The sequence below is a fragment of the Giraffa tippelskirchi genome, chromosome 10, assembly GCF_054371585.1.
Source record: "Giraffa tippelskirchi isolate mGirTip1 chromosome 10, T2T-mGirTip1v1.2.pri, whole genome shotgun sequence".
NCBI lineage: Eukaryota > Metazoa > Chordata > Mammalia > Artiodactyla > Giraffidae > Giraffa > Giraffa tippelskirchi.
This window is the reverse complement of record NC_137284.1, coordinates 107,303,021-107,328,190: the sequence shown is the minus strand read 5'-3', so window position 1 is coordinate 107,328,190 and position 25,170 is coordinate 107,303,021. Positions and strand designations below refer to the sequence as shown.

Here is a 25,170-nt window from a genome sequence, read left to right as displayed (position 1 = left end):
CGCTTCTCTCAAGTCTCGTGGGACTTAAAATTCCAGCAATAGCTTAAACATGCTTCAGTTAAGATAGTGTATTGGTACATGCTTTCTTTTTCCAGCCAGAACAGATTAGTAACATAAACAAGGCATGTCATATTTCCAACTGGCCTGAACCAGTTCCCCATACCTTTAGATAGGAGGAAAATGTATGCTAAATAAGAGTGATTAACTTCTTACAGGAAAGACTTAGAGAAAAAAAAAAAGAAGAAAAGGGGTGGGGGAGGCTGCTTGTAAAACTGGTTAGGAATCTGCTAAAATACTCCGCTCTCTCCTTTTTTCCTCTCTTTCCCCTTTAAAAAAAATTGTAAATATTGGAAAGAAGCTCTAGGTTAATGTGAACTGGCTAGTTAATAGTAAACAGTAGAGAACACTAATTATATTTATTTAAATATCTATTGTAAATTTGTTATTTACAGTTGCTCAAAACGAGTGTCATTAAGTTTTTTTTAGTCCTGTTTGTTATTTAATGTATCGATTTGGAAAGGCTGGGGTCCTTCCTAGTCTCTTGTGGGAATGGAAAACTCAGAGAGGCTCCTGTTAGTCTCATCTCTAGTGTATTTAACACTTTAAAGCTTAATAATGTGATCGACTACTAAGTAAGCTTAATATTCCATTTGAACTGTACATGTAAATTATCTGTGTTGATTCTGTGCCTTGACTTAAGACTCCAAACTATACACTTACAAAGAACCATACTTTGAACCATAACATCAAAGTTCCTAGACCCATACATTTAAATAAATTCTTAGCCTTGATATGAACTGCCTATCAATTATAAAAATTACATAGTCATAAAACAACTTTAAAGCTTTAAGTTTTGGTTTTAGAGACCTAAATGTATAATCAGCTATGTAAATGTAAAGTGTAAAATGTAAAGATTCATTGTTTGTATTAAAGAGTGCCTGTTAGATTTCTGTTCTTCAACTAGTCATAGTCACATAAAGTAAAAATGCCATTTTCTTGCCTCCAGAATGCTCATTTGGGCAAAGCAGCAGCAATAAAGGTTTCCATGTGATTTGTTAAACAGGGTTATCCTGGAAAAACATTACCAATGACTAACACAAAAATGGACATGTTTTGTTTGGGTCATTACCTGACATATTAATTGAATAATTTTTCAGTAAAAGAATATTAACCTGATGTTGAATTACATTTATCCACTAATTATGGAGAGGGAGAAAAAAGAGTTTGTTTTTCATACTTAAAAATCTCTGAGCCTTTTACTAGTCAAAAAAAAAAAAAAAACCCACGTTTACCAAAATGATGTTTACTATGTGAAGTTATAACCACACTATAACAAATATCTACTAAAAGCTACAAATATACTAAAATGCACACTTTTAAAAAGAATTTTAGGGCAGTCACTTCATCAGTAGGTTTATTCTGTAGGGTGTTAGCTAAATAGAAGTGAGGCTTGTCATATGAAATGGGTCCAGATTTCTAACAAATATTCCAATTGAAATTTAAGAAAAACCTTGAAATGAATTATGAAGAAAGATAAAATTAAAGGCAGTGTTCTGAGTACAAACTCTGCTTTTCTCAGAGACTAATCCATATTTTGTATAGTTAATCCTGAAGTGCCTGGGCTTGGAACGCTTTCTTACCAGAACTCACAGCTTTAAAAACAGACCTGTTGAAAATTCAAACAGCCATGCAGGAGACATTTTGCTTGGCTGAAAATCTGGAGACACAAACCTGGCTGGCAGTGGAGGGTCCGCTTTGCCAGCCACCAGCCAGGAAGACCGGTGGTAGGCATAGCGGTACCTCTTGTTGTCCACAGGGACGATGTCCATCAGGACTATGTACTTGGCCTCAGAATCCACACCGGAAAAGGACACACGGATGGTAGGAAACATCCTCCTGACACAGTGAGACAAAGAGAATCGCCAGAATTAGAGAGGAAGAGAGGTCCCTTCCCTCTCTACCCAGCCCCCAAACTCTTTGTTTCCTGTAAAGCCACAGAGATGTGAATACAGAGAATGACCTTCTCCCAAGTCTAGATAATCTTAAGTGTCATCTCTACAGGAGTCCTCATTAATACCCAAAGGTCTGCAATTAGGGAAAATCCTGTGCTATATCATCAAGCCCATTAGGCTCTGAACCGAAGTCTCCAGAGCAGACAGAGTCCTATAACTTCCTTATGTTGCAGGGAGAAAACTCACCCCTGCCTTAGTAGAAAGCCAGAGCAGAGTTCACAGGTTGGTTTTCTTTTCGGGAGACTCTGAGAGGGTGCGTCCCAGAGACCTGAGAGCTGGAGCAGTCGGGCGCCAAGGGGCCAATGATTCCTAGAGCCTTAGCCCCAGTCCCAGGAGCTGCCTTCCTGCCTTCCCTGAGTCAGCCCCGACTTTGGCGTCAAGGGGCCCCGCACCAGAGCTCCCTCCTACCAGGAGTGTGGTCATTTCAAATTTCATTCTTTCTCCCAGATTTTAATTTTAGTTTTTAATGGGAGCTTCTGCAAATAAAAGGAAGATAAAAAGGAAGCCACCTGCCTCCCTCACAACACGGAGCAGCCCGCCCTGCACCGCAGCAGGCACAAGTCGAGTTCCCGCTTCCCTCCAGATGCAAACTCAACACCCAAAAGACAAACAGGCTGCAGAGGGAGAGAGAGCCCATTCTGTTGCCCTTAGAGTGGGGGTATGGCTTCCTATAGCCAGATCCCAAGAAAGCAAATGCCTGGACATCTGTCTCAGTAGCTCTTTCCAAAAGCAAGTCAGTGGAAGGAAACCCTCCTTGAGCAAAGTGTCCTCTTCAAGCTCAGTACTAGCAGTTTCACCCAGTTCCTAGAGACTTCCTGTGCCACACAGGGCACCGTTCCCCCCTCCCCACTCCTCAGCCGACAAGGCCCTCCTGCTACCTGCCAGACTTGGTGATGATCATCTCCGTGCCTAGCTCATGGAATTTGTCCCAGAGCTCCTTGGTCTCCAGGCTGCAGGCAATTTTGGCCATTTCCTCGCTGGGGATGATGGGGGTGGTGGGGATCAGTGGCTCCGTGCACAGAGAGGAGGAGGAGGGGCTGCTGCTGCCCGCACCACTGCCACCAAATTCCCCGTGAGCATCTAGGCTGGTCAGCTCTCCCAGGGGCTGAGTGCAGGAAGACTTCTCAACAAATTGTTCTGCAGGCAAAAAGAATTGAGAATGACAGCTAATTCTGTCAATCAAAGATATAAAAAGGACAGCAGCACAACTAAAATAGGTACCTAGATTTGACTTTGGAAAAGTTATGCTCAGGATCTCCAGGAGGGCAGTGAAAACCATTCACTATATAAACCAAGCCTGAGAGTCCTGTGGAGCGGCATGGCTCCTGCTTGCTTGCTTACTGAACCAAATGAGTGAGTTCTAGAACCATGGCTTGTTACCATTACTTGAAACCCACTTTGGAGAAGAAAAAATGTGAGGAGTGGATAATAGCGACAACAATGATCATAAAGAATTAAAAACAAATATTCCTGTTGTTATCCCTCCACATTCTTCTCAGTTTGTGGGCCCTGGTACCAGTTCTTCCTCTCTGACAAAGAGGAGACACTTTCCATGGAGATCAAAGCAGTGAAAATATCAGCTCCTTCCTCACTTTGAGAGGAACCTCCCTTCCCTCCTGGAGCCCTCTCCCCGTAAGAGAAAATTAAAAGGGGGTGTGGTGTGGTGTGGTGTTGGGGATGTGGTTTTCTAAAAAAAATTAAGTCACTTGACTTCTTTGCCCAGTTCTCAGTTTCCCAGACTTTCAGATGTTAGATTGGAACATTTTTATAATTTCCCTCCCAGTCTGAGATCTTATGAAAGACTAACATATTGCTTGTTATATCACGGGAGTACGCTCTCCAATTTTTTGGACACAGCTTGAAACAGTTACTTGAGGGACAATGTGTGTATTTTCTCTCTCTCAAAAAATGTTCTATGAGGAAAAAAACCCCAAACCCAGACTAGCAGAGTGTTAAAGTAGGAAGACCAGTTTTCCATCAACCATCAGGCTGGAATACCACTGACTATGAACCACACATTCTCCTCCACAGCTGATAAGGGCCTGGGACTACACCAGTCACTTTGATGGAATACAGGGGGAGTTTTGTAATTGGCCCAATTATCTTGCGTCCCTTAAAAAAGAAACTACTTGAATCCACAATGTGAAACTGAACTCCAAAACAACTCTGTTCTAAGTGCCCTCAAGGAATTGAAACAAGTTCTATGTGTACACACACACACACACACACACATATATATATAATGTTTTGTTTCTCTTTGACTTGGGGCAGGCAAGCAGGAGGTAGAGAATTTTAACCTTCTCTTAACAGCAATAATCCAACTCATGGAAAAATTTTAAAATAAGAATAATCAAGTTAATTATCATATCCTTGTTTACAAATTCAAAGAGAATCATGCGATCACAAAATTATATTTTCTACTAATATTTTCAGAAACACATTCACATAACATCTTTATAGGGAATTAATAAGTAGCCTTAAAATTTTTCTGACAATTGAAAAAGGCAAATTCCCTAAGCTCCAAACTAACCAGTGTGTCAGGGCTGGGAAATGGGAGAAGAAAATGATACAGAAATGTTCTAACACAATGTTTTATGTCAGTTATATCTCAATTTTTAAAAATGTAATGACTTAGTTGTCTGAGGTAGTTCTTTTGAATAGACCTAATGTGTTTAAATGAGCAATCATGAGACACCTCTGATTCCCACCCTACAGTTTCTTTAGCATCTCGCTAGTGTAGAGCATTCTCTCTTAACAGGTATTTCACCTGCTGGAGTCTTGGCTTATAGTCACTAATAGTGCTCTGTTGAACTGGCCCCAGAAAGGGACTAAGATGCCTTCAAGTTCTTCAGAGCCTGTCTCAAAAGCCTCAGGGGAGGAAGGATGCTCATTTTACAGACTGGAATGAGGTGGGTGTGCTTTGAACTGCGAATGGTTTTATAGTTTAGAATTCAGAGGAAGGTACTTTTTCCCCCTCAGGAAAGTAGAGAAGGAACCAATGCTGAAATGACAGTAGAGCTGCAGCTAGCATGTTTCCCAGTCTACTGTAAATCTGTCAGGAATTTTAACCTGAAATTCTCTTTTCCTGCTAGCTACCAAACAGTAATGGGGGCATTTATTTATAAAGAATTTGGAGGCCTCCTAAATAGGAGTGGGTAATGTTGGGAAGGGCCACAAAGTTAACGTTGAAATTGGTGATGAATTTTTTTCTAAACAGTTGGAGTTTGTCTGATTGGTTATTTCCATTGCTTTGGAAGCTTTAGATTTACATGGGAGGTTAGATGGGAAGAACCAGGGAAAGGGAGTGAAAACCCTGGAGCAGAGACTTTTTGACATGTTTTCTGCAGATCTTCCTGCTTCCTTTGCCTTGGTTCTAAGTTTCGGCAGGGATTCTAGCTCTCTCTTCTCTCTGTTGAGGCCCCTTATTTTTCTTCTCTAACATTTCATCTTCCATATTATTATTGTGTTTCAAGGTGTGAGATGTTAAAATGTTGAGAAAGGACAGAGAAAAGGAAAAAAAAATGAAATTAAAAAGTTAAAAAAAATTACCCTAAGTTTACTTGATGCTTTTCACTGTTTTAGGGCTACCAGATGATCAGGATGGGAACTAATTATTACCCAGGGACCCAGAAGGTAATGATGAGAACACTTCTTTCTCCCAGTTGTGAAGGGACTTGAAACACATCTCCAGCAGTTTCTTTCTCACACAATTCACTCGTGCTAAGGGGAATATAGTCACTTTTCTCCCTTTTCTCTGAGAATAGTGTCTTCTATAAATGGTAAAGGTTGTTAAATAAACAGTATAGCTAAAAGTTAAGGAATTTGGGAAATGGTTACTGGCTAATGTTTTTGCCAACCTCCACTGAAAGTGACAGCAGCTATGAAATGATGTCTTACTGATATATCTGGAGCTTCTCTAAAGAAAATGGTTCATTCGGTTAGAACTGACTTATTCTACAGCACCAGACAGGGGTCTTAAGGAGCTGACTTTGTGTAATTTATTCAAGTCAGGGAAAAACAAAATTAAACTACTTTCTTGTGAAGTGACAGTCTCCTTGGTTGCAAATGCACAAGCAGGTGTTAGATGCATCATAAATTCTGTCGAGTCTTAAAAAGGGGCTTTTATCATTATTCATCCCTAAATCTTTTATCCCAAAAATGTTGCACACACACACACACACACACACACACACACACACACCCCGGATGTTCGACTTGACAAAAGGATTCTAGACAGATCGGTAAGGAAAGCGACACATGAGGTAGGAAACTGGTTGCATGTAACAAGACTGTGAAGTCCCCAAAGAATCTGGGCCTAAGAGGGGAAAAAAAAAATTCTCCCACCCGTAACGTATCGTCTGTGGCCCGCGGGTCAGAGCTGTCGCGAGCCGGGAAAGGTGGCCACCCTCAACAGCGTCGTGCAGCGAGGGGACAGAAGGACAAACAAATGTGCAGCGCCCGCCCGCCCCCATGCCTAACCATCCCGGATGGTCTAGCAGCCTGACTTACCCAGTGGTTTGATGGTGTTCTCCGTAGCTTCCTTCTCTTTGGAGCCGCCGCTCGACATCAGCGCGGCGATGGAGAAGGCGTTGGCCCTGGAAGAAAGCTGGGGCTTGGGCGATGCCGTGAACTCCATGGCCCCCAGTGTGCGGTCCTGGCCAGGGACCGGGCCTGCCGAACTGCTGTCCAGCTTCCCCAAGAGAGACAAAGACCGAAACACAGCGCAAAGTTTCGAAGTGCAGCCAGAGGGGAGCCAGGGACTCTAGATTAGTCAGCCCCAACCTCCCAAGAGCTCCACACCGGTGTCTCCTTTCCCTCACCGCAAGAGCCTTCAGCCGCTGAGACTTCGAACTAGCCAGAGAGTACCAACTGCGGGCTCAACCGGGAGTGCAAGTACCGGGACGCTCCGCAGGGACACAGACTGCGCCGCCGGAAGCTGGAGACTAGCATGAATTGCGCAAAGCCCAGAGGTCCTGCAGCGCCCGCTCCAAGTCTTTCCTCCCTCCCCACTCGGGACAGTCGGAGTGGCTCTGAATCGCTGAAAGGGGGCGGATGCCTGGGAGCCTGAGCGTAGCCGTGCGAGCGCGGCGGGGCGCGGAGGACACTGCGCCCGGGCTCTCGAAGCCCAGCGCCTTAATTTGCTGGCAGCGGCGATCCCGGCGGCCCGCAGCCAGTCAGCGCTGCCACACGTCACCGCTTCCTGATTCCGCCGCCGGGGGCGGGGCCGCGGGCTGGGTGGGGAGGGTGCGCCCGGGGCGCGGTGCCCGCGTGGCCTCACGCACAGCCCGGTGGAACCTGGCATCCGTTCGAGGAATGGGATGCCACCACCAGGCTAGTGCAGCGACCGCGGATGCAGCCCGTCAGGTCTTGCAGTTCCGGAGTGGGAGGGAGGTGCTCGCTGTCGGGAGGGGGCATTTTTGTCGCGTCCTAAGACCTGCGATCCTAGGAGTGGCCCACTGCAGGAATCTAGACCAGAGGAAGCCTGGGGGAATTCTTGATTCTCCCATTCTTTTTCTTACTCGTAATCAAAGTTCCAAAAGAAAGTTGGAAAGTGCTGAAGTGGGACAGAAACTGGCGCCGCAGAGTCGGCGCGAACGGGATAGATCCCATTCGCCTGGCAGCGTGAAGGGCTGGATCACAGCACCCGTTGGGCTTCAGAATCGGACTGCTAGACAATGGGTCTGGAGAGAAGCAGCCTTGAGAACGATACGCTAAGAGTGGGCTATAAGCATCTGGCAAAGGATGCTCTGAGAGCCACGGCTGCTTCTGCACACTGGTGCGCCTCTCATTCGGGGTTCCTATTCCCGAAAGGGACTCGAAAATCGGGCCTTGACGGAAGGGAAGGTGAGGGACGGTGGACGTGCTGATGGCGCGGCCCCCTGCGGGGACTATGCGACGCGCAGTTGGAGAGTGCGAGCCCCGCAGCGCCGGCGCTTGGCGGACGCCTAGCTTTCAGTCTTCACAAACTCTGACTTCCCACGGCGTTGTGGGGGTCGTCTCGTTGGCCTTGCTCAGCTTGAATAACTCAAATTCTCCAAATTCGCGGGGTAATCCGCTTCACTCGGAGCCGTGTAAACTCAGGCTGACACACACACTCAAGCTGTACATGTAAATATTTGCGCTCCTTTCCAGTCGGTCTGGCGATTAGGAGCCTCTTGGTAGGTCTTTTAAAATAGAGAAGAAGAAAACAGCCCCCCATTACTCACCCCCACATTTTCCTCTCTCCTTGGCACAGACATTCTCCACCCCTTGAAATAAACTTATGAGGGGAAAAAGCTGAAACTCAAAAGTTGAAATCAGCCATGTAGCATGATGACAGGTGGGGGACTTGTGAGTTAAGCCTATCTTGTCACCATATGTCAATAGTTTCTAACAACATACTGCGTAACAGTGACTAAGGAACAATTTTGAAATATCTCTGTGTACAGAGAGTGTATGTATAAATTTGAGGGATATTCGTAAAACTATAGATTTTTGTGCTGGAAACGATTTATACTGTCTACCCCATGTCCATTTGCTTTGGCAGTGAGAAACCGAGTCTGGCTAGCAGGGTGATGCATCTCCCCTAAAATCAACCCAGCCGGCTAGAGGCACAGGACCTGCACTCCAGGCAGAGATCTTGATGACACCCCAGCCCTGCAGCTGTGCCTGGTCTCTTCACACGGGAGATCCATAGTAAAGTAACGCTGGTTGAGAATGCTTTCAGCTTAAACCTTAGTAAGAATAGAGGCAGCACCACTTCCCGTGCCTGAAGATTCATTTCTATTCTTGAGCCTCTCTGGTCCTTTGCTGTTTTTGTACAATCCAGACTCTTGGATTAATAAATCTTCCCCCTAGCAGGCAAACACACTCCACCTCAATCAATGCAACAGTGACATTTCCCTTGTTTAAATGTAAGGCACACAAGCTTGTTCCTGTCCTGTCTCAAATGCTTAGGGTTTGGCCAGGAAGGAAGATTTCTGTCAAGAGCGGTTCTTTTGGAGGGGGGGAGGGGGGCCTTGTTTGTTGGGATGAGCGATGGCATAGTCTAGAACTTGACGCTTCAATTGAGCATCGAAAATCTTATTTGCTGGTTTTAGTTTTCAAACACTTATTGTGAATACCTCGATTTAAAAAAAACAATGCATTTCTACACAGAAGAAGCATCATATCTTTTCTTAATTATCTTAGTGGTTGAGGCTGGAATTTGAATAATTTCATGACAGGGACATTTTTAGAAAACTTGGCAGAGCAAGGAGGAAAATGCTTTGCCCCAAGTCAGTTTCCACTTTTCCCAATTGCCCACGCACTCTTAGTCTGGTTCTGGGTCTTTGGTGGGCAGCGAACTTGGACTGTTCATCCTTCTAAAGACAAAATAGGAAGCTAAGCTAGCTAAGCTAGTGCGCAGAGGCAGGCGCCAAACCAGAGGAACTGAAAAGTCCACTTTAAACAAACTCGGGGCTCGAGAGGTGAGCCTTTGGGGGATCCCTAAAAAGCAATGCATCTTGTTGGTGTTGAAACCGCAGCAATAAAATGTACACTGCAACATAATTATCTGGGGCGCACTGTCCCTGCTCTTAGATTTATTGCCTTTACAAATCAATACTGTGCTGTAAAAGCCGGGAACCGGTACTTGGCAGGGAGGTGCCATCACAGAGTGATTAAAAGCCCACCCGAAGAGAAGATCGCCCGGTTCTGAGGTCCCTCCGTGTTAGCGCGGATTAATAGGTAAAGCCACCGAGGGGGTTGGAACTAAGTAATCACATTAACACTTCCCAGAAGGTCCATCTTAGGCTGACGTCAGGCGGGGGTGGGGGAAAGGGTGAGACTGGGGAGAGAGGGGTCCAGAAAGTGCATTGCACTTGGAGAAGACTTTGAATCTTGACTTTAACCCGCTTTAGCCCTCCCTGAGACTCGGTATAAATTACCTCAATTTCTTAAAGCCTTAGTTTCATCATCTAAATTAATTATATTAATTAATTTATTCCTACCTAGAATATCGCTGTGAATTAAACGAGATAAAGTGCATAAAGTGCCTGAACCGTTACCCCAGTATAAATGAACTATTAATACAGAATTTTATTGAATTTGATTTTTGAACTGCAACTTTGCGATCTCAGAGATGTTTCTTTCGCGTGCTCACATGCAGGTAGCTGTGCAGACAGTTTTGGAATGTATGGATTGGGGTCTCATGGTGATAATGGACCATTATTTACAACTTGCTAAACTTTGGAACTCAGGAATTAAAATTTGAGGTTATATGCCTGAAATTGGTTATACGGAGTTTGATTATATGGAAGACCGGAAGATGTCTCCTTATATACAGCGCCGCTTAAAATTTTCCTCTGTAACCTCCGAAACTCAAAAGTTGGTCGACTTAGAACTGTGCAGGAAGAAACGGTTTCACGATTTCGGCCAATGGCTTCTTGCTTAAACGAATGTTGAAGCTAACGCAGAACCCTCCGCTGACAGCGGTAGGAACCCTCCACCGGCATAGGAGGCGAGAGCTGTGCCGGAGCGGCAGGACCCGGTGCCAGACCGAGAGCTCCGCCGGGTACCCGAGGTCGAGATAGGAGACTGGTTTCTCAACACCCGGGCAGCTCTACTCTTGAGATCCTGTCCCCATCCTGTCCTCCGCTCTTTTTGGTAAACGCCTTAAAAGCAAAAGAAATGGGCTTCCGTGCCTTTGGATTCATAAATTCGGTTTACCGAACAGGAAAGCCACCCGAAGTAGTGTGGGGAGCTCGACCGCAACCCCTTGAAAGCAGCTGCTGCACGTCCCGGGGGCGCGCCAAGAGTAGCGCGCATCGTCGTGCAGCGTAGGGAGCGCGCAGTGCGGCCTCGGATTTCATTGTGCGAGGAATGGAGTGGTCCAAACCTTTCCTCAGAGGAACCGCGGAGTTCCTCTGGAATTACAAGTGCACATCCTGATGGAGTTAAGTTTTCTTGAATTCAAGTGTCTGCGAGAAGCTCCCCGTCCAGCTTTGGCTGCAAGAACGGGCCGGTCCGCCGGAGCTCCGGTTCACTCCGGAGGTCCCAGGACGGGGCGAAGCAAGGCACCCCGCCCAATTCCGTTTCTAAGGGCGAGGCAAAGATCAGTTCTTCGAGAGGCGCGGCCAGAGTGTGTCATCTGACTGTCCCTGTGTGGGGATGGGTAGATAGGTGGGTGGGTGGGTGTTCGCACGCGCCCTCACATGAGGCGGGGACTTCACTCTGGCGCCCAGCTGTGGAACTGAGGAAAGGGATGTCGTATGGGCTTAAGGCAGCAGGCCTCACGCATCTCCAGGGCCTACGCCCTCAGAATAGTGAAGGGAAAAATTCTTCGGGGGCCAGAGCCCCGGGCACTCTTCAGGCTCAAAGAGGCCTTCGACTGTGGGTGCGCGCCATCACCAGGCTACTGGAACTTGCACTCCCTGGGCCTTCTCGGGTTCCCATCGCGTAGCGCCACCGAGCCTAAAAGCAGAGATCAGGTGCGGAGCCCCAGAGCCTCCTCACAGACTGCTCCCTCAGGGCTGCGACCCTCTAGCTCCTTCCCTTGACCACTCGCATGCTTGTACATCCCCCAGGAGCTCGAGGCTGCAGGACATAAGCACCACAGGCCTCCTGCTGACCAGGGAAGAACTTGTGCGCTGGAACTGGTGCACAACTCGCAGCGTGATCCTAAGAACAGCAAAGAAAGATCTCTTCTGATCCTGTGAGCTAGGAATCCAGATCTGTTCTCTTTCACCCCTTCTCCACCCTCCCTCCTCTTCCTCCACAAGTGCTCCCACCCGCCTTTCCAATCCTCCTTTTGGGACATCCTCACCTTCTGTTTCTCAACGCCTGGCTGCTGACCAATTATGTCTGTAACGCTTAGACATTTCGTACATCATGAATTTTTGCATGAATTTTGATTCTTTAAATTGCATTAAAACATTATTTTTTTGTTAGCCTTAAATTTTAGGCTTCATCATAGTCTCGGCCGGCTTAGGGAGGTTAAGAATTTGATCGAAATTATACTGATAATAAGGAGTAGAGTGGAGCTTCCCACGCAAATCTCTAGTTTCGAAAGCATCCCTTCCCCCGTCGCTATTATCACGCACCTGGGACTGACTCAATGGGATCTCCCGCTAGGAGGAGGAAAGCGGGCAGAGGACGGTCCCCTGCTTCAGGTTGAAGGTCTTCTTGGCCAGATGCCCTGGTCCGACGTGTATAGGGAAGGCAGTAGCCAGACAGGACCACTGAGCATGCTTCCTGAGCTGTGGTTTCTTAGGTGTCTAAAAACAAACTCAAAATTAAATGAGGCAACTTCCATAGAAGAGCAACCACAGCTCTCTTGCTAGCGCCTCTCCTCCCGCAAAGCAGCGTCAGTTTTGCAGATATCAGGTATCACCTAATGAAACTTACAGTGGTTACTGCATTTTGGAAGGTGATCCAGCCTTCCAGCAACTAAGTGATTGCTGGAGGAGGTTCTGCCTTTGCTTTTCAGGAGCTGGAACCTGCTGTTTGGTGACAACTTGTCCAGGTCCTTATCAAGAGGTTTGGGAGCTCAAGGCAGGGAAGACCCAGGCAGGAAGTAGTCCTGCAGGGTCTCTGCTGCCTGCTCCCATTGCAAGTCTACCCAGAAGCAATTTGATTGAAGCTCATCTTATTCTCTTCCCTGTGGAGGGCAAAATACACTCAGTAATGACTTGGGTGCCTGTTCTCAAATGTCAGCATGTTCTAGACAATTTGAAGCATGTATTAATGTAAGGGAACAAAGATGTATGTATCTCACAAAAGATAAAGAATGCATAGTATTTGTTCATTTATCTGATATTACCTGGTACTTACCCTGGGCTGGGTACTCTGCTTAGCTGGATGAATAAACCACTGATCAGAACCCTAATATTTCTGCCTCATGCAACTCACAGTCTGGTGGGAGGCAACAAACGCACATAAAACCACACAACACGCACACACACACACACACACACACACACAAAATAGAACTTGTGATAAAGACTTGAGGAAGCAAGGAGCAGCAATCATTGCCAATTGAACCTATTTATGGTTATGGACATTCCTTCCTTCTGGACAAGGCACTGCCTTATTGGGGGGTGGTGGTGGATAATTTGCATATGATTCCTGCCTATCAAGGATTCAAAACCTAGCTGGAGATTATAAAAGAGCATCAATGTGAAAAGTATACATTACAGTCTTCTCAACAGTGAACTGAAAGAACTCTTAGGATGTAGGGGCATAAAGGCCGACTAAACAACTTTAATTTAAAAAGCTTGGAGAAGAAGGTATGGGGCCTGGCATTAGAAACATTAGAAACACCAGTTCGGAGAAAATGCTTCCATTTCCATATCTGTAAAAACAAACTATATCAAGTGTGTTGTGAAGATTAATGTCTTCGTGAGGGTAAAGGACTTCACAGATATTGGTATTAGCCAACTCTGGAACTTGGGCAAGGCCCCTTTTCAGTTTAAGACATATTACACATTTGTAATGGATACAGATTAAATCGGATGGAGAACTGTGTTCAGGAGCCTCAGTTTCCACCTTGGAATTGTAAGCAATGTAAGAAACAGCTTTCTCTCTGGGGTCTGTGAAAGTCTCTGAGTCTCATTCAATTTCTGTGGTATAAGAGAAACCCATAGGTTGCCACTAGGAAGGGGCCAGGTCCCTGGGGATGCTGAGACACTTGGCCTCTCTGTCGTGAATGCCCTCCTTGGAAAATCTTTGGAGGTCCACAGTTGGCCTCTGGACTGCATTTCCTTCCATTAACTCATGTGATTGGAGGGCATTCTATGTACATTTCAAGCCTGGATGCTAGTTTTTCAATGCATTACAAAGAGCTATTGCCTACTAATATGTGTTAGTCTCTGCAGTAGGCTTTCCAAGAAATAGGTAATGTTGATAATAATATCAGTCGCATAGCATTATCATGTACATTTTAAAGTTGCAGAAAATGAGGTTCCGAACGCTGAACACAAAGTAACTCACTTGATCTGGGCACACGAATAGATAGTTTCACGGGGAAGAGCAGTTGATCTTGGACTGTGTGAGCCGAGTCTTTCGGCTCCACAATCTTAACCTCTAACCCATATCGAATGCTGTCGCTAATTTGGCTAGTTTCCAGTTCTGGAAACAGAGGCAGTTCTGAGGAATGGGCTGAATTTTCTCAGTCTGTTTATAAATGGCAGCCCCAGAAACCCGTAAACATCTGTCTGTCTTTGTTGTTGGTCCACCTGGTCGAGAACGTTGATCGTCCAAATGTGGGCAGATATAACTCGCTTGTTCTTGGTCCACTCTCCCTGAGCGCAAAGCAGGAGGGCCAAGTAAAGGTCTTTCGTTGTAGCGCGTAGACCGCGAGTCCAGGCGCTTTGTCACTATTTTCTTTTTAATGGGGTTAATTACCGATTAATCTACAGGTTTCGAGGAGGCGGCGAGGGGGATGGAGGCGGGGCGGCCTTGGAAATCGTGCACAGCTTGACTGGCCTCTGTGTACCCCGCAAGTATGGGAGGAAGACTTGCAAGTGTTGGAGATTCGAAGCCAGCTTTGTCCTTGGCTGGTCAAATGACCCTGGGCTATCTGGACTGCTCTAAGCCTTAGTTTCCCTAGCGCGAAGCGAGAGGCTTGCACAGTGCCCGGCGCCGGCTGAGCACACTGGGAGCCGCGGCCCCAGTAAGGCAGATGCGATAGCAGGAAGCCGACACTCCGCAACCGAGAGGCGCAGACTCACCGAGCCCTCGGGCTTGCAAGGCTCACTGTCGCCTCGCGGATCCGCTGGTTCTTTCCCTCCAACCCACCCTATCCTTTGCGGCTGTCATAGGGTCAGACCTCCACGTTGGAGAGACCACAACAGACCAGAGTGAAGGGGACAGCAGCACAGTACGCCCAACTCCACCAAGTTTCATCACTTGGTGACGCTAGAGGTGGATTCAGATTCCTAAAGATGCTTCCTAAAACGACACCTTAGGGGTCCCTGCGAACGACCGAACGGTGGAGAAGCAGACCCTAACCTATTTCTCTGCTGGCGGTCCTAGGGCCACCCTCCTGCACTCGCGGCTCCAACCCAGGACCCGAGGCCCAAGACAGTACCCTCAGCTCCAACCGCCGCAGTCCCTGCGGCCGGGACGCAGACGTTAAAGTTAGAGCCCCCGCCACTGCCAGTCCCTGCCTAGTCGGCGCGTTGACGGTGGCGCTGGCGGCGGCGGGAGCCTTCCGTTGGCTGCCTCGCCATTTAATCAGGGCTATTATCAGACTGGGTTTGCAGGATGGCGCCGGCCGAGCTTTACCCCCATTAGCGTAGGGCAGGGTGGGGGCTGGGTCCCCAGACCGCCGTCTGTCCCAACGCAGCTGCAGCGCTTCTGGGGTGCTTTGAGAAAGGCCGAGCCGCGGGGTCTGGTGGCGGCTAGCGCTGTCTCAAACCAGTTCTTCTCAAGCTGACAGTTTATTAGACTTTTATTTCCTACCTCCCAACTCGACCTTTACTAGCTCTTTGGCGTTGGAGCAAATCACTGAACTTTTTTGAGACTCAGTTTCTCATCTGTAAAATGGATCGGCTTAGATACTTAACTCAAGATCCTCTTGAAGATAAACTCAGATGATGCATCTAAGATAAACTAAGAAGGTTCAGACCACAAATGGTGTTAATACTATTATTACACTAGAATTTTATCTGTTGTTTTAAAAAAGCATTCCCCACCCCATCCCCGCCCGTTTAATTAAAAAAAAAAAAGTGTAGAGGGACCAAAGAAGTCCAAAGATTACTTAAAGACTTGCTGGATTTATTCATGACTCGCTGGGATCTAATTTCTCCTCTGCCACTTGCTTGTGACTTTGGGGACTTCATGTCTCTTTTACCTCTTTGCCTTAGCTGTAAAGTGGATGGAATACAAACACCTGCGTTATTAGACTGTAGGGCGCATTAAATAAAATGATGCATGGGACTTCCCCGATGGCGCAGATGGTAAAGAATCCACCTGCAACGCGGGAGACCCAGGTTTGATCCCTGGATGGGGAAGATCCTCTGGAGATGGGGATAGCTACTCACTCTAGTATCCTCACTTGGAGAATCCCATGGACAGAGGAGCCTGGCTGGCTACAGTCCGTGGGGTCACAAAAAGTTGTACACGACTGACTAACATATGCACGTGTAGAATGCTGAGCACAGAGTAGAGTCTCCTTAAGCATAGATTATTAGTTATTAGCAAAGTGTTTTTACAAACCACATTCTTTAGGTTTGTTTTTAATCTTCCTACAAGCAATCAACTGTCTCCTGATGTTAAGGAATATTCATGTTGGGGTTGGGGTGTCAGGTTTAGGGCTGAATGTCAGGTCTGGAAATGCCAGGAAAGAGAATCATACAACTGTGTCTTCTAGCCTCTGAAGTTTCCTCTTTGCATTCCCATCACAATGCCCTATTGACATGGTCCATTTAAAGATAAAAGTCCAAACAGCACAATCTGTCACCGTTATTTTCAGATGGCTGCTAAAAAAAATTAGCACTCTCAGCAACCCCAGTAGTCTCGGCAGTAGTTTCTAATCAGCAAAACATAATTAGCAAAGCAAGACTAAGTATTAAAGTAACCTTCTAAGTAGTGAATGTCTGTGAATATTCTTAAGTGGGATGTGCTGGGCACAGAGCCCAATACTTAAGGACTGTGCTCAGCTTCAGTCAGCACTGGTCTCACCTCATCGGTCTCCCCAAAATCCTAGAGGTGTTTTGAATTGACTTTCTTCATCTGACATGAAGTAAACGGCCCATATAATGGTTATTTCAGGCGCTTATATGTGCTTGTCAATATCCTAAGCACTTTACCTGTATTATCTCATTTTCCCCACTTTAAAGATGAGGAGGCTGTAGAATTTCATGGACAAAGGCACAGAGAAGTTATTTAACTTACTGTAAATCACACAGCTAATAGTTGGTGGAGTATAGGTTTAAATTCTTATTTTCCTTTCTCTTGTGCCCCCATCTCCCAGCACTTATAGCCCCTTCTCTTTTGCAACTCCAAAAACACTTTAAAACCAATGTGTCTGGAAGAAATCAAGCAAACAAAATACCTCAGAAAGTTCTGTGCTTCTAAGGAGGCACCTGGGGATAGAAGCTACCATTCACGGCAGGATTCTGAAGGCCTTTACTAGTCAGGATGACTTCTTGTCAGTCCTTGTCCTTTGTGCCACAGTACATCCTTCTGGAAGATGATTGAATGCTTCTTATATAACTGCTAGTTATAGTGTATAAGTAACATTTGTGTGTGTGTGAAAGTCGTTCAGTTGTGTTCCACTCTTTGTGACCCCATGGACTGTAGCCTGCCAGGCTCCTTTGTCCATGAAATTCTCCAGGCGAGAATACTGGAGTGGGTAACTGTTCCCTTCTCCAGGGGATCTTCCCAACCTAGGGATTGAACCCAGGTATCCCAAATTGCAAGGTGGATTCTTTACTGTCTGAGCCACCAGGAAAGCCCTAACTAACATTTACCTAGACCTAATGTATATCAAAGTCTATGGTAAGTGCTTTTATATACATCATTTGATTGTAAAATACACTTCATAGATTTTATTTGATAGGAAATATTTTCTACATCACAGGGCTTTTGTGATGACCCAATGGATCACATTATTAGCAAGTATTAAAAAAATAAGACATTATTATAAATGGCTATTCTTTAAAAATTCTGAAAAAAATACTTTTTTTGGACATTGATCTTTCACTGTGTGGCTCAAAGTCTACCTGAATCCAAAGCATCTAAGAATTTTGTGTATTTCTTTCTTCTACTCAGAGTGACTAGACTCAGGTCCCCTGGTGCCTAACAGAGCACCCCAAGAGACTCCTGAATTCCTAGTCTTTTTCATGGCACTATAGTCTTCCTATTGACCACATTTAGCTTTGTATTTGACCAGAGCCAGTGAGAAACAAGAAATTCCCAGCACTTCTGAGAAGCCATCTGTGATTTATCAAGATGTCCCACACTGAAACTTACAACTTTCATAATTTCCCACCACACCTTTAACAGGAAAGGGTGGCTTCTTATTCTGATATGTCTGTTGTTTCTGTCAAGGGTAAATACTAGAAAAAGCATGACTGACTCTGCACAAGTTGAGAAAAAAAGAACCACCAGCAATTACCCCCCATCCCAGTCCACCCCACCATACACAAACATGTTACTTAGAGGGCTGTGAGGTCCTTAGCTTGGGTTACTGTACAGCAGGGACCAGGACATTATGGAATGTTTGAAAAGGCCAACAGGGTCAATAACATTCAGCCTCTCCCATCTTGTGGATGAGGAAATGGAAAATTGAAGCCTAGATCATAAAGTGACACTCCCAAAGTCACTTATGCTGCTGGTCATGTCCTTGAACCAGGTTACTTGACTTCAAATTAATGTTGATTCTCTGACAGGGACTCTGCTTAGGGGCAAGAAAGCCTTCTCATTATCTATCATTGTTTCCTAATTTATGTAGCTACACTCTCTCAGTCAAGGCTCACACATATTAGGTTTTGATGATGCTCGTGAAGTCCAAAGAACCCAATCTGAATTCTACAGCAAGGCTTCATCTGGGCAGAGTCCTGCCCTTGGCATCAGGGTTTGACTTCTAGAGCAGCTCCTTGTCATCTGGATTGTATTGTACAGCAGTCATCTTTGGATTTAAGGTTGCCAGGCCTACAGGATTGATTTGCTCATTTTGCTGGGGGTGGTGGGAGGGTGGGAGTAGAAGAGAGGGATTTACATATGACTAGATAAAACACAAGTATTTGAAACACAATTTTAAGGAAGGGGGAGGGGTTGAGATAATGTGTACACTGGTTAGGATTCTATGTTGCTCAGTTCAGTTGTCCGACTCTTTGCGACCCCATGGACTGCTAGTGGCAAATTTTTTCAACTTACTTTAACAATAAAAGGAATTTGTCCACCCATCTATTTAAATAGGTAAAGTGTGATTCAAGGCACAAAGGAAATCTTTTTCTCATTTCTGGCTTCTTGGTGTTGGTGGTAATTTTTCTTAGGCCCCCTTTTTTTTTTTTGAGATCACAAGATAGCTGTCTGCTGGTATCCTGGCTATGTTCTTCCTTCTCGGTACCTACCTATTAGGAAATAGTCATCAAAGGAGTCCAGAAAATGTCATTTATATCTCATTGGCCCTGGTTTAGGATAATGTGCCTTGAACCCCTCAAACCATGATCCAAAGGATTGGGGTTCACTGATTGACTTGTTTGGGAACTTGTAACCCCTGAAGTTTCAGGGTAGTGGAAGTCCTCCCAAACCATGTGACTCAGACCAGGAAAGGGGTGACTTCATTAAGGAGAAATGAGGTTACTATTGGCCAACGTGAGCTTGGGAAACCTTGCTTAAGAAAGTTTTCTTTTTTTTGCTTTTCAGGAAACTTGGGTATGGTTTCCCAAAGGAAGCTTATGAGAACCCAGGTTGCTTCAGATGTTACCTAATTTTGTACAACTTTCCAACAACAACAAAAAATTTTATCATTTTCAAATGGTTTAAAAAAATCAAAAGAATAATAGTATTTTGTGACGTGTGAAAATTATACAAAACTCAAATTTCAATGTCCACAAATAACCCGTATTTGCAGGGGTTAGCAAACATTTTCTGTAAAGGGCCATATAGTAAATATTTAGGCTTACAGGCCATATGGTCTCTGTTACAATTATTCAACTCTGCCATTGTGAAATAATAGCAGCCATAGGCAATATGTAAACAAACAAATGTGGCTGTGTTCTGATAAAAATTATATTATGGACACTGAAATTTGAAAGTCATATAATTGTCACTTGTCACAAAATATTTTTCTTGTATTGATATTTTTCAACCATGTTAAAATGTAAAGATCATTCTTGGCTGTGCTGTGCTAAGTTGTTTCAGTTGTGTCCAACTTTTTGTGACCCTGTGGACTATAGCCTGCCAGGCTCCTCTGTCCATGGGATTCTCCAGGCAAGAATACTGGAGTGGGCTGCCATGACCTCTTCCACGGGATCTTCCTGACCCAGGGATTGAATTATGTCTCTTAACGTCTCCAGCATTAGCAGGCAAGTTCTTTACCACTAGTGCCACCTGGGAAAGTGGTATTCTTGGCTAGCAGGCTATATAGAAACAGGTGGTTGGTCAGATTTGGCCCATGGGCCATACTTTGCAGGCCCATTTTACTGGCTGCCTTAGGCCAACGGCAGAGCTGAGTAGCTATGACAGAGACCACATGGCCTAAGAAGCTTAAAATATTTACCAGTTGGCCTTGTATTAAAAAACTTTGCTGCTGCTTACTCTAGAGTGATAGTTTTCATGCTTCAATTTGCATACAGAGCACTTGGGGATCTTGTTAAAATACAGATTCTGATTCTACAAGTTTGGGTCAGTCTGCATTTCAGCAAGTTCTGAGATGGCCCACATTTGGAGGACTTTTTCAATCCTTCTTGGAGCCTCCTACAACAGAAAGCTGAGATGAACTCCTCTCTCACTCCACACCCACTTGTTGAATTAAAATCATTTTCAGAAGGCTAGGGATCTGCATATTATATAAACAGATTCTAACTCTGTGGTTCTTTTTGAGAAGGATTAATGTAGATGCTTTAATGAAAATTCAGTAACAAATTCACCGAGGACAGGATTAGCCTAACAATTGACTCCAGAGCTTGTGAGATTTTGGTGACATTTGTTCAGCCAAGGATTAATACTATATTTTAAAAAATTTAATTTACTATAGCACACAGATTATTTATTTGTTGGTTAGTCTCCAAGTAATGAACGCTGCTTATACTATCTTGATTTCCTGTGGAGACAGTGATTTAGGTATACTTATTGCTGGTTGACTGGCACATGCACCACATTTTCCCCATTTTAGTTAGATGTTTATGGTCTGCCGTATCTGCTAACGCACGTGCATGTGCATGCTCTGTTGTGTCCAACTCTTTGCGACCCCATGGACTATAGCCTCCCAGGCTCCTCTGTCCATGAAATTTTCCAGGCAAGAATACTGGAGCAGGTTGCCATTTCCTTCTCCAGGGGGTCTTACTGACCCAGGGATTGAACACACTTCTCCTGCATCTCCTGAATTGGCAGGCAGATTCTTTACCACTGTACCACCTGGGAAGCCCCAATTAATGTACAGATAGGTTTAAAGAGTAAGGCTTGGATTTTTATCTGTTCTTTATGTAGTAGCAAGGTAAATTTTCAGTAAAACCCCATTAAATCCTTTCTTTGTTGACTTTCTCCTTCTTTCTTCCCTCCATTCTTTCCTTTTCTTGATGGCCAATGTCTTCATTTTTTTATTTCCAACTTGAATAAACTTCTCAAGCATTAACAATCGAAAAACATGCAACTTTTATATTAAAGCTAAGAAAAAAGGGGGATAATGGAGAATCTTTACCAGACATGGGATTTGGGGCTTTCACAATGTGAGGACAACTAGGAGCAGCCAACCTGAGAGCCCTGAAGGGTGGAGACTGAGCAGCTATGCAAGTAGATCACTCTCACCCCTAATTGAGTGGGGAATCAGTGTTGTGATGTGTGATGTGTCAGACACTGTTCAAACAGCATTCATGACACTGTGGTCACATGAGTGGAAAAGCACTGTTCGTTTTATTCCTTTTATACTTGCTAATGACCCAAAGTCAGCTTCCTAATTCAATCTGTGCACTTGGTCATGTAAGCCAGGCCTATCAGTACTGTCTGCTTCTTGTGGGAGCTTGATAGGAGATGGGGGGATGGAGAGGAGGGTGGAAGTAAATGTTCCATTTAAAGCCTGCAGGGAAGTGTTGGGCAGGTTGCAGAACTATTAATCTATTATTAATATAAGTTTTATTTGCTTCATATTGGATCCAAGTGGGTATTTTATTTTTATTTAAATTAGTGTAATTTCTTAGGAAAAGAAAAAAATCGAATAGGTGAAAGTTAATAATGATAATTTTTAGAAAGGCTATCTTGAAAGTTCTTAAATGGTTAGACTTATTTAACTAAGTCATGTTGATAGAGAAAAGCAACCTCCTCCTACTAAAAATAAAAACAAATGAACTTATCAGAATTGTGTAGAGAGAGCTTTCTATTCCTGACTTGATTCTACCATAATGCAGAATGATTAACCTTCTAGCTTAAAAGGCTGCAGAGTAAAAGAAACCTGAAAATGAAAATCCCCTTAGACCTCTTAGAATAAATTATGTGGATTTGCTAAGTACACAGACTGGCCCTCTTAAAAGGGAGATAACCACTTTAACTATTGCTTTGGAAAGAGAATCCATAAGACCAATTACGAGTCTTATTTTACATTAGTGATTTTACACCAGTAAAAATAACCACCTTGGGTCCTTCACAAGGTGTTGTTTTAAAACAAAAACCAAATGAATTTGAAATCTGTTTACATTTCAAAGATAAAACAGCAAAGTATAGTAAAGAGCCTGCCAGACCAGGAGTCAGAAAACTGCATTCTCTCCACTCCTTCTGAGTAACCCCAGCTTGCTGTGAACCTCAGCTTTTCATCTATGAAAGGTAGAGAAAAACATCTGCCCTGCATTCTTCATGGTATTTTTTTTCTATTAGTTGATTGTGGTACTTTTGTGAGGCACATTTGAAATTAGAAGAATATGAAATTTCCGTTTGAAAATTATGAATTTTAGCAAGATATTTTGGAAGGTTGGAATAGATTTATTGAGATGTAAAAGCATTTACCTAAGATAAAATTATGTCCCATTTTCCTCTTTCCTCTCCTAACCTCAGCTTTCTTAAAGTAAAAATTATATATAAAATATCAGGAAGGGAAGGACACTGGTCTTTAAAAAAATTTTTTTGTTCCTTTTTGGCTACATTGCATGGGTTGCAGGATCTTGCTTCCCTGACCCACTCCTTTGGCAGTGAAAGTGTGGAGTCCTAACCATTGAACCAGCAGGGAATTCCCTTGGTTTTTCTTTATGCTGATCACAGGTTCTGTGGTAGGCAGCCTCCATGATGGCCCCCCATGAATCCACCTTTTGGTATCACATCCTTGAATGGTCCACTCCTATATTGTTCCAAGATTAGTCTGTGTGAGTGATGGTGCATCACTTCCAAGATGAGGTCATAGAATACTAAAGGTTTCCTGTCCCTGTTTCTCTTTCTGTCTCTCTGAGCTGTCTCTCTGTGTGGAACAAGCTGCCATGTTATGAGCAGCCCGATACAGAGTCCCATGTGCCTAGGAACTGAAGTTTCCTGCCAACAACCAAGGTTAGAAGCAGATCCTCCAACCCACATCAAGTTTCTTGATGATTCAGTCTTGCTCGGCAGCTTGACTGCAGCCCTATGAGAAATCTTGACTTAGAATCACCCAGGCAATCTGCTCCCATATCCCCTACCCTTGGACACAGTCTGAAATAATAAACATTTGTTATTTTAAGATGTTAAGTTTGGGGGTAATTTGTTAGGCAGCAATAAATAACTGATACAGGTTTTAACAGGAAGAGAAAATGTCAGAGATGCAGCTGATGAATTCTTTTAACTAGAGAATTTAACCAAGAAAGCCTGTTGGGTACATATTTCCTTACTCATCAGTTTAGCTCTGATAAGAATTTGAGAGGGAAAATGTCAAGATATAGTAATTTAATCAAATAAAGTGTGTTTTGACGTTGATGCTGCCCTTGACAAATCATAGCAGACACTTGAGACAATTGTGCAGCATGGGGAGAAGAGGAATTTACTGAGACCAAGGTGGCTTAGTCAGGCTCTAGTCAGTAAAACAGTCCATGCCAGGGAGCTCAGTAGAGGGAATCTGAGATGGGGATCCAGGTGCAGAGATTGAGAAGACTAGCAGAAAATGGAGAGGAAACTTGGATTAGCAATAACAAGAAATTGCTACCGCCCCTGTGACTGGAGAAACTAGGAGCTGTCATGTGCCAAGGACTGGAATGACAGTGCGGGCTACTTGGCCAAAGTTGAAACCATAGAGAAGAAGCTACACTGATAGAAATGCTGTCCTATGTACAGAGAGATAGAGAGAAGCACTGTGGCCCTACTCCCTTGGCAGGGCTTCATCACCCACCAGCCCCACAACTGGCTAGCCTAACTAGAATCCATTTAAAAGACAACCTTGGAAATGAAGTTTGCCAGAGTTGTCCCCCTTGTGAAACAGAACAGGGAAGGTGTGAAGAATGGATCTGAGAGCAAACAGGCATATGGCTGGCACAATCCACCATTTCTGCTAATCAACAGCTGTTCCATATTCCCACCCATTTTTATTTCCCAGACACTATCAACCACATGCCTCTATCATTCACACAAATAAAGACTCTCACTCTCCTTAGAAGAGGAAACACAAAGTCTTATCAGTCATTTCAGAGTCCACTTCTACCCATTCAAGGTATAGAATCACCAGGTGATACAATTCTCCCTTTTAGGATCAGATGTGACTCCTATGGTCTGGTAATTTATAAGTAATTTCCTACACAAACGATAGAGGAGGAGAAGGAAAAGAAATTATTGTTTGTGTATGCATGCTTGCTAAGTTGCTTCAGTAGTGTCTGACTCTTTGCGATCCCATGGACTGTACTCCACCAAGCTCCTCTGTCCATGGGATTCTGCAGGCAAGAATACTAGAGTGGGTTGCCATGCACTTCTCCAGGGGATCTTCCGGACCCAGGGATTCAACCTGGGTCTCCCACATTGCAGGCAGATTCTTTATTGTCTGAGCCACTTGGGAAGCCCATTGTTTCTGTATACATTATATCATATCGTGCCTGTGTGCTAAGTTGCTTCAGTTGTGTCCAACTCTTTGTGACCCCATGGACTGTAGCCTGGCAGGCTCTTCTGCCCATGGAATTTTCCAGGCAAGAATACTGGAGCAGGTTGCCATGCCCTCCTCATTATACCCTATCACATTATATTAAATTATAATGTCTTATGTATATACAGAACTACAAAATATGCATTATTACTATAGTCCTCATTTCTATAACTGATTATCAGGCCAAGTTAATGCTGATATTTATCACTTTCCTTTTTTACCACACATTTCATGTTCCCTTTTCCCAGCTTGCATCTCACTTAGGGATTTTTATTTGGTGAGAAGAACCAAAATTTCATTCTTGAATTTTCTGTGGTCATTGTGCTATTGCCTTTATTGAATTGCTGTAGTCTTCCATTAAACTTATCTAGAGGCAATAAAATGTATCCCAGTGAAATTTAGTTCCAGAGAGTTCTCCACACTCCCATTATGTAGCAGCAACCTAATTCC

At 44.4% G+C, this 25,170-nt stretch overlaps 1 protein-coding gene and 1 long non-coding RNA gene across 3 annotated transcripts in view; one reads left to right on the top strand and one right to left on the bottom strand.

Annotated features, from left to right (window-relative positions):
* Positions 1-7,226, bottom strand: part of TBX20 (T-box transcription factor 20) — a 46,163-nt gene extending 38,937 nt beyond the window's left edge. The window contains exons 1-3 of one of the 2 annotated variants that reach the window (XM_081534259.1): positions 6,522-7,226; positions 2,891-3,149; positions 1,732-1,896 (exon numbers count right to left, since the gene is read on the bottom strand). In XM_081534259.1, coding sequence (XP_081390385.1) covers positions 1,732-1,896; positions 2,891-3,149; positions 6,522-6,648 — 551 coding nt within the window. In that variant the 5' untranslated portion in view covers positions 6,649-7,226. Of the gene's footprint in view, positions 1-1,731; positions 1,897-2,890; positions 4,756-6,521 lie in introns of those variants that run through there. The other variant, XM_081534258.1, reaches the window with a different exon arrangement.
* Positions 1-25,170, top strand: part of LOC145523619 (uncharacterized) — a 219,204-nt gene that overhangs the window by 57,492 nt on the left and 136,542 nt on the right. The window contains exons 2-3 of the long non-coding RNA XR_014066783.1: positions 4,771-4,921; positions 5,595-5,645. This is a non-coding gene — a long non-coding RNA (uncharacterized LOC145523619). The remainder of the gene's footprint in view (positions 1-4,770; positions 4,922-5,594; positions 5,646-25,170) is intronic.